The sequence below is a fragment of the Paralichthys olivaceus genome, chromosome 13, assembly GCF_024713975.1.
Source record: "Paralichthys olivaceus isolate ysfri-2021 chromosome 13, ASM2471397v2, whole genome shotgun sequence".
NCBI lineage: Eukaryota > Metazoa > Chordata > Actinopteri > Pleuronectiformes > Paralichthyidae > Paralichthys > Paralichthys olivaceus.
Window position 1 is genome coordinate 16,677,095 of NC_091105.1, and position 14,803 is coordinate 16,691,897.

Here is a 14,803-nt window from a genome sequence, read left to right on the forward strand (position 1 = left end):
CTGGCTGAACAGCACTCTACGTGATGAGAGCAAAGCTGAAGTATCTTTTTTCAAAAGGAGGCAAACACACTCAATCGCAACAAATACGTTTCCACATCAGAATTCTAGAAACGCATCAGAAAAAGCAGTCTTACCTTGGTAAACAAAATGAAATCCTTTTGCCGTTTCTGTCCCATTTGTGGAAAACTTGAGTGTTATCTTGTTTCCGGAACTCAAAGGAAGTGTCTCGCCTACAAAATGAAATCAAACATCAACAGGACTGTTTTAGATAAAATGGTTAAATGTCCGGAGAAAAACAAATAAGTGACAGCTATGAACATAAAACATTAAAATGCTAAATGTAAATGAAAAAAAGAAAAAAAGTCCATTGGTTGCTTGTGTCTCATGTCCGATCTAATCCACAGAGTATCCTCAGAATATTGAATATTTATGCAGCTGAAACAGCAGATTAGATTAATTTGAATTTTACATTGTTTCAGTCTAATCAAGTGGTGTGAGACAACAATATAAGACAGCTACTTTGCTTTTGTTGTTTTAAGTGAGATCTCAGGGGTCTATTCATTTGCAAATGAAATGTATTCTGTATCATGTATCGTACTGTGTTTTGTTGTAGAGAAATGTAAGAAGGGAAAATAAATCTTTTAATTCTCGGCAACATAAGGCTGCTTTAATTTTAACTTATCAGTTTTTACATCAGCCAAGGAGGGTATGTATTAATTGCCATTAGGGTTTCTTTTATTTAGCAGGATTACGAAAAAACTACTCAACCATTTATATTGACACAGGGGATCGAGGGGTGCGGCATGACCCAGGGAAGAACCTATTCAATTTTGAATGGGTCTGAACAAACAGACAAGAGCAGGACTTTATTTTTTTCCTTTTCTTTTTTAACGTGGGGAGATAGGGTGTTAGCCTTGGCAGAGGTATGCGTTCTCCAAGCACCCTTCTAGCTTGATTTGAATTGAGTTGAGAGATGGTTGTGTGCTCTCTCGCCTGCAGTGCAAAATGCTGTGCTTGATCGAACTAGTACTCACACCTATGATCAAGTAGCATAAATAGAATAAGACACTAGGCTTAAAGGTACAGTGTGTAGACTTTTGTGATATCCAGTGTTGAAATTGCATGTGAACACCCCTCACCTCACCCTGTCCTTCCAAACATGAAAAAGAAACTGTGGTAGCCTTTAATTGTCGTAAAAACTCAAAAGGTGTTTGATGTAAATACAAAGAATTTAAATATAAAGGGAGAAAGAAAAAGAAAGAAAAGAAAAGAAAACTACAGTTCATACAATTAAGATGAAAAGAACTAGTGAAAACATCATGAGGATTATTCTACATTAAATTTCAGCCAATAGTTCCCTTTCCTAAATCTTACACACTGGACCTTTAAGGGATGCATAGTTATGTTTTCTTTTTACCTGAGTGTGATCCATATATGGAGGAGAGCAGGGCTGAATCTGTGGAGGATCCATCGTAGATCTCCACCACATCACTGGTCAAAGTTTGGAAAACCACAAACTGACCGAACAAGACTGCAAAAAAAGAAGTACAGAGGAAACAGAGGTGAATCAAAAGGTAATGGTGGACTCTGTGGCAATCAGATTTTTATATTCTTATATGACGGCATCAAGCCCATTCACGTGGGGGCTTCTTATCGTCCCTGGATGGTAATTATCAGGTAAGCTGGGCATAATTAAAATTATAATATATTTTTTTATCTTTCAATCTTTCTGACTGACACTTTGAACCTAATCTAATGCAGTTTTGCCTGGAATACACTGTTTGCCCGAAGGGTCAGGTCTGCAATCTAATTTGCATGTGTCTCTCCTCAGGAGAGAAGGGCACCCTGGACAAACCTCTACCAGACCAGTGGGTCAAAACACTCAGGCTTTAAATAAAATATGATTGGCAGAATTTATTTAGTAAATCTCTCTTTTCTAGAGTAAATTCGACTTGTTCACAGAGACGATGGGTGAAGAGTGTGTGAGGATGTAGTGTAGAGCTGCAGTCTGTCCTGACTGTAATGAACCAATTCAATTCACATGCAGAGCAGAGGATTATTTTACATTATGACACAATAATTTGGACTTGATGGGTTCCACTGTAGCTATCCTTCCACTAAACACACAATCAATCGTGCGGTACCTATGTGGTACCACCTGGGGCCAGACTAAACAGCAGTCTGTTCAAGATTAGTGTATTACAGTTGCAAAATTATGCACAGAGGCACATTTAACAAATGTGTTTTATTTCATTAGATAAAATGATGTAAGAATGATGACAAACCAAACAAACACAAATTATACTCTGTGTGTGTGTGTGTGTTCCTGTTCCATTTTAAGCATAGACCCTACAGAATGAAAACAGTTCAGGAACATTTTGGCTGGTCCTCACTTCTTCAAAGGGCTGTTTGAGGGTTAATATTGGTTCAGGGTTAGAATTAGGGTTAGGGTAAGACATTTAGTTTGGCTGGTTACAGTTAGGGTAAGGGGCTATGTCCTCAAAATATAAATGCGTTTCATTCCAGTGTACAGAACCAATACAAAGATGTAGCAAAGCATTAACAACTGCTGGAAAAAAATGGTGACTTTTAGTTCAATAGCACCTTTTTTATAGGTCACTATCCCTCAAGGAAAGTAATATCTGCCATCCTACTGTAAACCCTTGTGACATTTTCCTAACAACCAATAATTAGGTATTCTTTTGTATTTTTGGTGGCATGGCATTTAGCATAACAGAATAATAACCTTCACTACATTACTTCATTACAAGGTGTGACACTTAAAGTCACAGTAAAATCATAAGTCATCCCTTTATGCAGTCTGAAATATTGTTACTTTTATTTCAAAGTTATTCTTGTTTTTAGCGTTAAAAGGAAGAAAAGTCTTTGGGAAAATACCAGAAGTCTTTCTCTATCAGCTGTGGGAGGGGGAGTGTCGCTGTCTGTGTTGGATTGGCAGCAGCTGGCAGACTAAACTGGTACCAAACAAGAACGGGTAAACATTCTTATTGAGTAGGTTACGAGCCAAGGGCAGACTGCAAGCAGTGGTAATGAAGAGTAAGGACCACGCCGGCATCTAAACTGACCAAAGTGACATTTGCAGGTATGATTACGTGCTGTTTAATGTTCTGCAGATGACCATATAATTAGCTGTCTAGCCTGCAAACTGACATCATCAGCGCACTTTTCCTCAGAGAATGCTCGCTGGGTCACTCGTTCAACAAGCGAAGTTGCAGGACGAGACCCAGTTCATGTTTTTTAAGTTAGATTAGGAGGAAACTGGAAGCTGATCTCAGTCTGAGTGGCCATCTGCCGGTGAAAGAACGGAGTCATTACTGCTACAAGGAAAACATGGGAAAGGTGATTCACAGCGCAGACAGTGTGAACGCTGTAGCAGACACAACTAACACACAGATAAATGATTGGTCTCTGCCAGTAACACTCCTGAACTAAAGGCCATGTGACATGTTCATAATTATATTACAAACAAATGCTACCTAATTTCCCTTTTACCTAATTTCCCTTTGGGGATGAATAAAGTTACTGCTACTTATCTAGATGACTTGTAAAAAATAAATTAATAAATCCTATAACAAATAAATACATAAATAAAATAAAGACTACTCTGCATGTCTTGATTTAATACCATATTCCTGTTACATCACGTTTTGTAAAACCTCATGGCGATGGTATCTGGACAATGTCCCTTTAGTCTGACCTTAAATTCAAATAATTAGCTTTTATCTAATGTCAGAAAAGATCATTATTGTTCATCACAAATATAATCATAAACCTTTCCTTGGTAAATAGCAGTGGGTGAATCTTCTCAGAGCCTATGATAATGAACAGATTTTAAATAATCTTCTGAATGAATATTTGCAATTAAGCATTTCTAATTAGATCAATGTGTACACGCCCTTGAAAATAATCAGATCTTTCTCCAACCAAATGATTACAGGTAAGACACTGGATCATACTGGTAAGATTACAGATTCAGTCTCTCGTGCACAGGCATGTTTCCACAAACATGAATTTCCAACCACCTCAACAACCTGTTTTAATGATCCAGTGAGTTGGGAGGTTTCAAGAATTTGTTATATTAAAATACTAAAAAATAAAATAAAATAATAATAGTAGTGCATGGTGAATATACTGATAAGAAATACTATTCCAGTATTTGTTTTTGATGATTGGAATTCTAACCAGAAGGTCGTTTGATCCCTGTCTCCCTCATTTCACATGCCAAAGTGTGTTTGGGCATTATACTGAACCCCAGCAGAGTGTGAGTGATGTGTGATACAGAAAGTGCTGTGAATGGGTGAATGGCAAAACTATAGACTAGAAATGCGATAAATTCATACAGACTATTTTGTAAACGGACAGAAAATAAACCAAGTCTGTTAGAGCCAGCAGATTTTTCACATTTTGTGTGCATCAGCGCTTTCAGCAAAATTGTGAATAATTAACCAACATGAAGAAGTTGTAATTAACACTAATACATATGTTATGAAATAAAGCAACAAGTTTTCAAACTTTTGAAATTGGCTGATCTAACTGGTACACAGACATGCAGGTTAACTATAATTAGGCCATGTTGTACGAGCAGACTTCAAATGGCTGAAACTGCCAAATGAGTAAAGCAAGTAACGGCTGTTTTCGCCCCGCAACAGCTTTCACCAATGGGTTAGCTACATCCACATGCCTTTAGGCAAAACACACACAAGACCCACCTGAAAAACACTGGTAATAGAGGCAATTGCTAAAAAGAAAAGGCAGCATATGTTTGCCCTCCTGGATATTAATTATGGAGCAGCTTCTTATCTTCTTCACTTTGTAGCAGTATGGATCTCCTCTGGCATGTAGCCTCACAGTGCAGTGCATTGTAAAATCGTTACACCCACCAAGAAAGAGGAGAGTGAGGGAATGAGTGGCATAGTAAGAAACACAACTGAGAGACTAAATGCACCCTAACAGCTCCTGCAGGCAGTGCTGCACCTTGTGTCCCAAGAGACGGCGGCTTGGACTGACTGCAGAGCCACCAGACGAATCACAGCAGTGAGGATGTGAAGCGAGCAGGAAGTAGCAAAAGTGGGGATGGATGTCACAATTTCTATGTTTTTATAATAAGGGTGCCTTACTTCTTACTGTGTGACATGAAACAGATTGAACACACACAGCAGCCAGAGACAAATGGCAGCCAAAGAACTCTGACAAAGCAAAAATAACAAAAATTCAAATGTGGACACACACGCACACACAAATTGTGTACTCACACAGAGAAGAACAGCCAGACCTGTTTCTTTATCTGTTGAGTAGTGAGAATGCCTATGGCTGAACCAGAGCCTGAATAAGAGATGATTTTACCCGTAGGGACAGCTCACTGCTGTGGTATTAGCATACTAACACCGTGCTATGTGGAATACACTGCACTCCCCCTTTGCGAACTCACGCAAACACACACGCACACACGAACACAAACTCAAACACATTTACACATACTCTCACAAGCACAGTGTCGCTCATTTATGCCTCTAATCCAAAGGCAGCCATGCATGACTCCAATCTGCTCCTTTGCTGTAATCACGTTCAGATATTAAGTCAATAAATCATTGTAAACTCGTTACCCTAATTTATGCAGGACTATGATGAATCTTTTGTCCTCTGGGCCCAGTCATGGTACTATAATGCAATGCACTTGGACGATGGACAACATTCTCCTGCCTGCATCTTCACCTTGAATTATCCCAAAGCTGTGAAATCGCTGTAATCACGTACCTCTTTGAGTATTAGATTGTGATATTAGCACATCTCTGTATTTCATGTCACTTTGCCAGTTGGGCAATGAGAACAAAAATACACAATTGCTGGTTGATCCTACTTTCAGAAGGTGGTGATCTAATTTTCACTTTCCTACTTTTCAAATCAGTCACTTTGAAAAATGTGGAGTGAGGCTGGGATGTTTTCTACTAACCTTGGTGGTTTCTGCCAGATATTAATGAAGCCAAGGGACTGTTTGAATTAATCATTTGATTAAAGCAATCAAGTGTGAGTGGTCATAGATTAGAGTCATTTACAGAAATGAATGGATTGTAAAAAGAGCAGACTCATATGCCACTTTAAGACTTTCTTTAAAAGAAACACTATACACAGTTGAGGTTACATAAGAGACATTTGCTTCAAAACACCAGAAACTCTTCTAAGAAAATGTTTAAAAAGTTGATAGTCCACTTCTCGGTTTATTCTGACTGGGTATACATAGTTCCTGCAGATATTTACCAGGACATTCACACAGAGAAAATCCATTGCCAACACTCGAAGGCGCTCTATTGGGCTGGGACCTGGAGAAAGTGCAGGGTAGTGAAGTAAATTAAAATCACTGTCATGTTCCTGGAACCATTTTAGGATGACGAGTGCTTTGTGACAAGGCTTGGTATCCTCCTGGAAGTACCCATTTGAAAAAGAGTAGACTGCAGCGATGGATTGATGCACCTGGTCAGTAACAATGTCTAAGTGTGCTGTGGTGTCTGAATGGTGCTCAGATGGCATTAAGGGTCGTAATGTTTGTCAAGAAAACGTCTGCACACCAATGCCACAACAAACCACCTGTACTGTGTACGTGGCAAGATTAAATTCTCCAGTTTTTTTTGCCCGACCTTGTCTTTTAATTCCTAAATATCTTGTATTGTCTTTATACAATGGATACATACTAACTTTTAACATTTTGCATATTTATTCATGTAAAATGTTTATTATAAACTAGTCTTGTACTACCAGACCAAGTGCAGTTTCTGTCTCTATTTGTACTTTTTCTTTTTTGAACTATTGGTATCTTCTAAGCCTGTTTTAGTCTGGGCACATAATGTGCATGACACAATAATATAAATCAACCAATCAATCAACATTCGTGAAGCAGTCCTTTGTTCATTTTACCATGCAGTTTGTTTTTCACCCTCTCCATAGTAGATTCAACAGACCTCTCCACATCAGTGGTCGCCAACATGGTTGTTAATGAAAAGACTTCAACAGCACTCCCATTGGGTCCTCCTCTTCCAGTCATCATATCAAACCCTCCCCATTTGAGATAAATGATTGTGACTGGCCCGACCAGTTTCAGGACAGATGGTAATCGGTCTGAAGGAGACACGGGCCAGACCCATCTGTGAGCGTGAATAAATATGAGCTGCTTAACTGGTGCAGCAGCAAAGTTTGGACCGGCAGCACAGAAACGTGTGGTGTAGGTTTGCTGTTATTGACCGATTTGTCCACATGAAATGTATTCATCTCTAACTGTAAAGGTTTTATGGCAATGTAGAAAAGTAATGGCTTTGACTGCATATTGCATATAGTCATCTGATAAGAATGATTGACTGGATCTCATTTTGGATAAACAAGCAGAATTTCTGAGCTAAGAAATATCAGATGATGTGTGGAAGATTTGGCAATCAAAGAGAAAACTGAATTCTACTCTATAACGAGAACACAACTGGAGAACTGAGGCTGGAAAATATACAACATATCTGATTGGCGTAATACTACAGCCTCTCCACCGTAAACTTTGGCTGCACTTTTCATTTGGCTTCTTTATCATCTCTGCTTTTTGGGATGGAGTGCTTTCCCTGTCAAAAAACCAGGGGCCTGTACTGCAGATAGGATCATTACAATACAGCAGGGAAGAGAAATGTCATAATCTCAGAAAGGCTCTTTCATTCCCTCTCTCCTTCCTCTGCTGTTTGATCTTTCAGAATGAATGTGCATGGTCCCCTGGATCACTTGAGTGTAGTGTGTGGTTGATGCGTTATCACGATACTGCATGTATGCCAGCCAGGAGAGAACTTTCAAAATAAAACAATGAGACCCCTGGTATATATTATCTCGCTCATACACACATACAGGTTGCAAGAGCGAAGTACTGATAAGTTATTTCTCTTTAAATTAGGTGTTATTAAGGAGATGCCGAGTCTCTGCTCAATAAATGTTGATGCTCATTGTGTTTAAATGCTCATGAATTTATGTCTCTCTAAACATCTGTGCTGCTTCTTAGAGAGGCATGAGTAATCGTTGGGGGTCCTTTTGAACTGCACATCTCTGTATTGTCTGCAGTGATGATCTGACTTTTTTTTGTTACTATTTAAGCTAAACAAAGCAATCTGAACCAGAAATGCCTTTGGGTAATGTTTATGCGTAGTTTTGCCTCTATTCACAGAACTAAGACTCAGAGATGATTCATAAGAAGGATTAATACAGTCAACAGACATGTCTGAATGATTTTAGACAACACAATCAACATAATACACTATCAAAGTACCAGGCTATTAATATATATTATGGCAGCAGGGGTTATTGAGCATGAACACCTTCTCCACTGTCTACTGCTTTAAAAACAAATATGCCTCAAATGTAAATATTGATAATTTCACCCCACCCATGCTAGATGCTTGTTATCTATAATTCATCAGTAAATACAATTATCAAATGAGCACTACCTTTGCTCTTTCACAATGAAAATTAAACTTGAATATTTAAGCATGATTTATAGTTTAATCCCACAAACACATTGAGCGAAAAACAGACAGAGCCTATTGTCAGATTACACAACAAACCCATCCGACAGACTCGCGCTGCATCTGGTTTGCCATTGCCCAGTAATATTTGATTCACAAGTCACCAACAAACAGCAGCAGCAATTTATCCCCTGGTTCCCTCCCTTGGTGTCATAAGTCAGTCTTGCACAATTTGTTCCAAAACAATTTGGCTTATGACTTCTCAGCGTTGCTCTTTTTTACGAGACAGAACAACATCCTGAACCTCCTTAAACTTTGTTGCCCAAACAAGGACAGAGCAGTTTATCTACAACATTTCCATGTGACAAGATTAAAGGAAAGTATTTAAGTGACACCACCGTGCTGCAATGTGTTACGTATGATTAGAAGTTCAAATTTACATTAAGCGGTTACACAGAGAAGTTGCAGCATTTCCACTGTATCACAATTTATTCAGCTATGGCTAAAACTCAACAAAACCCTGCCGGCACAGCAAGTCTCTGTGGTGACAAAGCAGTTTTGGAGTATTTATCTAAAATGGAGCATGGAGTCGGATAACAGGCTCCAGTTCTCAGGTATCATGTGGAAGCTAATCAGTGAACCTTGACTTCCTCCCCAGGGTCTCAATCCCCCTCTGCCCTTGTCTCTGTCTCTGTCTGAAAGGTCTTACAAAGATTTTATTTGACAGTCAAGCAGCATTTTCAAGTAACAAATTCCATCACAATATTTTGCCAACTTAACCATCTCAGGTAAGATGTAACGTAGATGCCAGTATCGTCTGGAATGTCATCTCTTTCCGTTAATAATTGCCGTACCCTCCAGCTAACCCTGATGAGCATCCATTTCTACTTGTCTTCTGATAAGTTGCTTACTCTAGTGATCAGCAACATCAGTAGAAAATTTACAGCTCAGCTTTGCTGCCTTTGTTTTCAAGAAAGTTGTTATGAAGATTTGTCTGTTGCTGTTGAAAAATATATATATTATATATCATATATATAGGCTGATAATCTGGTTGAGTTATCCTTCCATCCATCCTTGCATCCATCCATACATCCATCCGTTTATCCATCCATCCATCCTCTTTGCCCCTCATCCTTTGGGGGTCTCGAGGGAGTGAAGCCAATCCAAGCTGATGCTGTGCGAGAGGCGGGGTACACCCTGGACAGAGCCAACATATAGAGGCAAATGACTACCCATGCTCACATTCACACCCACGGTAATGTTAGAGTCTCTAATTAACCTAAACCCAATCCCCCAAGAACAGCAGCGCAAACACCCACACAAAATATTTTTGATCATTCTGGATACACGGCATAAACATGCTGATGGGTATTAATATACATGGTAAACATTGGTTTCTACTGGTGCACAGCAGCTCAGGTAAGCCATCATTGAGCCATGCTTTGAAAAGCAGAACACCACTCAGAAAGTGCAATGCAATGCTAGCCTATTTTTGCCCACAGCCACTGCATTAGATAGAGTACATGTGCCTTCAGGCAAAATATGCACAAAGCCCAGATAAGGTGTTAAAGGAACTCGCAGCTCCAGCCATAGCAAAAAGGTAAGAAAAATGGCAGCATATGTTTGTCCTTCTGGCTATGAATAATGGAAAAGCTACCTGTCGTCTCTGCTTTGTGGCAGCACCGGCCTTCTGTGATTCTGGGCTGTGACAGCATACACAAGCCTCATTTACAGAAACCAGAAGGATTCTATGACTGCACAGTCACATATATTTTTAATGACACATTATCCCAGTGAAATAGAATCAGCCCTTTTGGCGAGCAGTGTGTGGCTGCACCCTTGGCAGAGGCTGCCTCCAGTCCATTTGGTTTCTATCTGGGGTTAAAAAAAAAAAAACCTACGTCACTTCAGGAGAGAGGAAGAGACAAGCATATTTGACCTGCTTTTTGTACCTTTAGTTTTAGCAGGACTCTATTTAGATTTTTTTTCTGCTGAGTCTTTCGTATAGTTTTTCCATGTTGACTCAGTGTACAGTATTCTCAGTACTCATCAGGCTGACAGCTATCCCACTACGATGGGTACCCAGAACATATTCAACCCAAACCAAACACATTATCATATAAAGTCATCGCAATCATTCAAGTAAGTGCTCCCCCCACAAAAATTTGACAAAGGCAAGACTCCGATTAAACATCCACACTGAATGCAGCTGTAGAACAAAACACCCCCGCAGTGGGGCCAGATTGAGTTCATATTGTACATTCGGTTAATCATATGGAGGGTAGCGTATATACTGTACGCTGACGCAGAATGACAATGTAATGTTTTTTTTGTGGGATGAAGTTAGTCGTGTACTAGCATGGCCCCCGGCATAATCTTACTCTCCAGCAAACATCACTGATGAGTCAACAATCAGCCCCCAGGGTCAACGTTATTATGATCGCATTCAGCAGCACTCTGTTTCGCTCTCCCTCTTTTTCTCATTCCGTCTCGCTCATTAGAACTCTCTCACTCATTATCACACTCCCCATCTAACTTGTTCTCTATGAGACTTTCACATTCAGCTAAGACCTAACCGCCCCCCCCCCCGTAGTTAAGAATCACTCCCTTATCCTCTCGCAGTCACTCTCTCTTTCTCTCTTATTTTCTGTCCATCTTGTAACAGTGGATATTTATTACTGCAATCTGTCAGTGCTCCTGTCTCGCCTCCTGACACATTCCGTGGTGACCATTATGCATATGTTGGTGTTATTATCATACAGACATATACAGTGGAACTATAAAACGCCCCAGGCAGAAAAACAGGGGTGACTTGAAAATCAAATGAAATCAAATTCACCAATTACTCATTATAAGCGTCTTGCGAGACATTTAACTTTTATAAAGTTAACCGCACTGAAAACTGTGTTGAAATATATTCAGTCTGCTTTAAATGCCTGTAATAAAACCTTGACAAAATTGGATCACAAGTTACAGGCAGTTAAGGTGGTATTAGTGCAAAGTCTTGCAAGAAAACCATTAAGACTGAGATTTGATTTTTGACTTTGGATGTGTAAATGGATTCTGACAATTCTCTCAACTTTAAGAGATTTCAGTTCCATGCCTGAGTTTCAAAGGTTATCTACAAAGTTAATGATCCATGGAGTGAAAGGTGACACTTAGCACTAAGAATATTTCAGGCACGGCACAGCACCATCCAGTTCAAAGCAAAAAAGTCACATTTCAAAAGAAAAATATATATATTTACACAAGAAATATCATGGAAGATTGTACTGATAAGCAGAATATGGCTCACCTCTGAAGCCATCACACATTCACAAAGGAGGCAGCACAAAACAAATTCCATATTCAAGACTGAATTACCATTGATACAAAGTTATTATGTAAGAAAATCGAATAAACTGAGAAAGCTTTGTCTTTCTGTCTGACCAACTGCTTATACAATCAATTTCAAACTTTGCTGCTGAGGACAATGGAAAGTGAAGTGTTGACTAAATGTTTTTTGGTCACTGATGATCTCGCACATCACATTATTACTTTGATAATAGGCTATTTATTTGTAACAATGCCGCACAGAGACATTTCAAACAGGCTGAAAACATTAAAGAGCAATTTGGCATCAAATTAACAAATAAAACCTAACATACATAGGATATTGAAAATAAAATCCTTTGTCAGATAAATGTGCTTAGCCTACATGTTTTTCCTATTTTTTCCCTTGTACTAATGTACAGTTTCAGTTTAAATATCTGAACCATCCGTTTTTATGTTAGAATATATCGTGTCCTACTGGAAGTACAGGACAATAAAGTTCAACACTCGCACTGAACTTGTAACTTGGTGTAAACAAGAGTGAATTCCTCTGGGGCACTGTAAGTCTGTATGTTTATAAGCAGTGCCCAAGGCAAAGGTTGAGTGCCATGAATAATTCATCTGTTGCAAAAGAAGCTCAGTTATTGTTTGAAATATGACTACAACCATTATTTCTGACAGAATAATTAAACATTAAAGGGCAAGACAAATGCACATTGTACCTTGATGACATGTGAATGCTGCAAAGGAAAACAAGTCGCTGAGGTCCCAAAGATGATGTAGAGCCACTGTTTTACAGACTATGCACACAATGTCACTTTTATGATCCTCCAGTGCTACACAGTACATAAATGTCGATATTAGCATGTACTGTATGTGCTTGGATAAGAGTAGACACCAGTTATGCGAACTGTAAATCTGAGTCAAGTGAGAGCAGCAAGTCCTTTGCAAAAATGTATGTGTGATGGAGCTGATGTCTCAGGGCAGAATTTCTCAATTACAATGCAGCACATTATGATGTTATGGATGGATGTTTATTATCCATACCATACAATAAACTGTATAATATGTGCATACTGTATAATTTGTGAGTATATTAAATTCTAATTGTGGCATGGCAAAATGCATTCCAAAGGAAAACAGACACATGGAAGTATGCACCTTTTCACGAGATTCATTGACAATAATATGACATGACATTCTATAAGTACTGTAAATCTACTATAACCTGTACTATAATAGCACTGAACAAAATACTTGTCAGCACATGTAACATAAAAAACACTTGTAGCACTTTCAGCCGTCACAATCCTCTGCACTGACAACCTGTCAGAGAATCTTAAAAAAGAGGCTAAGCCTGTGCTTTTATAAAAACCCGGAGAAGTTGAAAAAAATAAATAAAATGTAGCACGATATTTCATTAGCAGCAGCCCTGTGTGTGTACACGCAAAAGTATTGTAATCAGAAACAAGTGAGAGAAGTTAATGGTTTACACTGCAGGGCTCAACTGTTACAGCTGCAACAACAACTACAACAAATAAAGAAAGTAAATTCCTCACTTTTGTGCAGAAAGAAAATGAGAGTGATGATGTCGTGTTTATGTTCATTTGTACACAGTGTTATTTTTACACGTGGTTGTCTTGCTTTTTAAGTAAAGGGCTGAACTAACTGGGTTACTGAAAAAACTGAAATTAAAGGGAGATTTTTCACAACCTGTGATAATCTTATCATCTGTGAAATAAGTCCCACGATCTAAGCACATGACAACATAGCACAGTGTAATACAAAATCAGGTTATCCTTTTATTATTTCATGAAATATGAAGAACAATTGTCAGCCATGCCCTGCTGCAAATCCACATCAAGCCAAGTTAGGATGTGACTGATAAGTGCAGATCTAATCAGGATTAGAGCAGAAAATGATTTTCCCTTCTTGTATTTACCTCACTATACTTGAGGGTACTCTGTAAAAAAGCAATTAAAAACATCTGTTTATCACTGTTAATTTTAGTTTTTTAATTATTATTTACACTAAGCCACTTTCAGTGAAATCCATTTTTATAATGATCAGCAATTAAGACAAACCATTCACTCAGGCAAGCAACAGCTAATCACTGGTTGCCTCCTCAGCAACCATAAGTCAAACATAAATGTCAGGCACGGCTCTGACTGTAACTTGATGAAATGCTCTAAAACTAATCATCGAGAGCACATTGCTTACTTAATTTTAAATATACTGTTTCCCACTCTGAGTTTTTCCCTAATAAACTCAGTGTGTTTGCAACATTCAAATACAGAGGGACATTTAAATACATATTACAAGGTCTGTCCGAATACTTGTATCTACAACTTGAACACAAAACACATAAGGACATACTGTACGTACACACATTTCTATTTTCCACCGAGGTGTGAAAACCTCAGGTCACTGGGACAGAGTCATGAACTTATATTTTCAACTGACGTTTTCCTGCTGGTTCAACCGGGCTGACACCATGTCTCAAAGGCTTATGGTACACTATCAGTCATATGAGGGACAGACTAAGACACACATTTGAAACTCTACCCAACGGGCTTACAAATTTCAATTACCTGTATACTAGACACTGAAATGTGATTTCTGCTATCAAGCTGCGTATAGGCAACACTCAGCTGCTACACAGAAAGTCCTCTGCATACCAGAGATTATAGGCTAAAATGTTGGATTCCTAATACAGTGCCTGTTCACAGCTCAGCTGAATGTAATTTATCTCACATGAATACGTAAAATAAATGTATAAATTTACATTTGCATGCTGGATTATATAACAAGCCAGTGGTCAATTATGATCTCAGGTCCGTTGAGTGTCATCACAGCAAAAACTGATCATAATATAATGAAATAAGAGGCAAATGGTTTAGATAATTTTCAACTTATTGGGAGATCAAAGCTATACATGTGGACCCACCATTTTTAATTTGCTCTATACCCAAGATGTGATTCCCAATTGC

General features: G+C 38.7%; 1 protein-coding gene across 5 annotated transcripts in view; it reads right to left on the reverse strand.

Annotated features, from left to right (window-relative positions):
* The window catches only part of LOC109632040 (CUB and sushi domain-containing protein 3-like), a 205,402-nt gene that overhangs the window by 90,848 nt on the left and 99,751 nt on the right, over positions 1-14,803 (reverse strand). For all 5 annotated transcript variants that reach the window (XM_069537722.1, XM_069537721.1, XM_069537718.1 and 2 more), the window contains 2 exons: positions 1,418-1,531; positions 135-230 (listed from right to left, as the gene is read on the reverse strand). In XM_069537722.1, the coding sequence (XP_069393823.1) occupies positions 135-230; positions 1,418-1,531 (210 nt within the window). The remainder of the gene's footprint in view (positions 1-134; positions 231-1,417; positions 1,532-14,803) is intronic.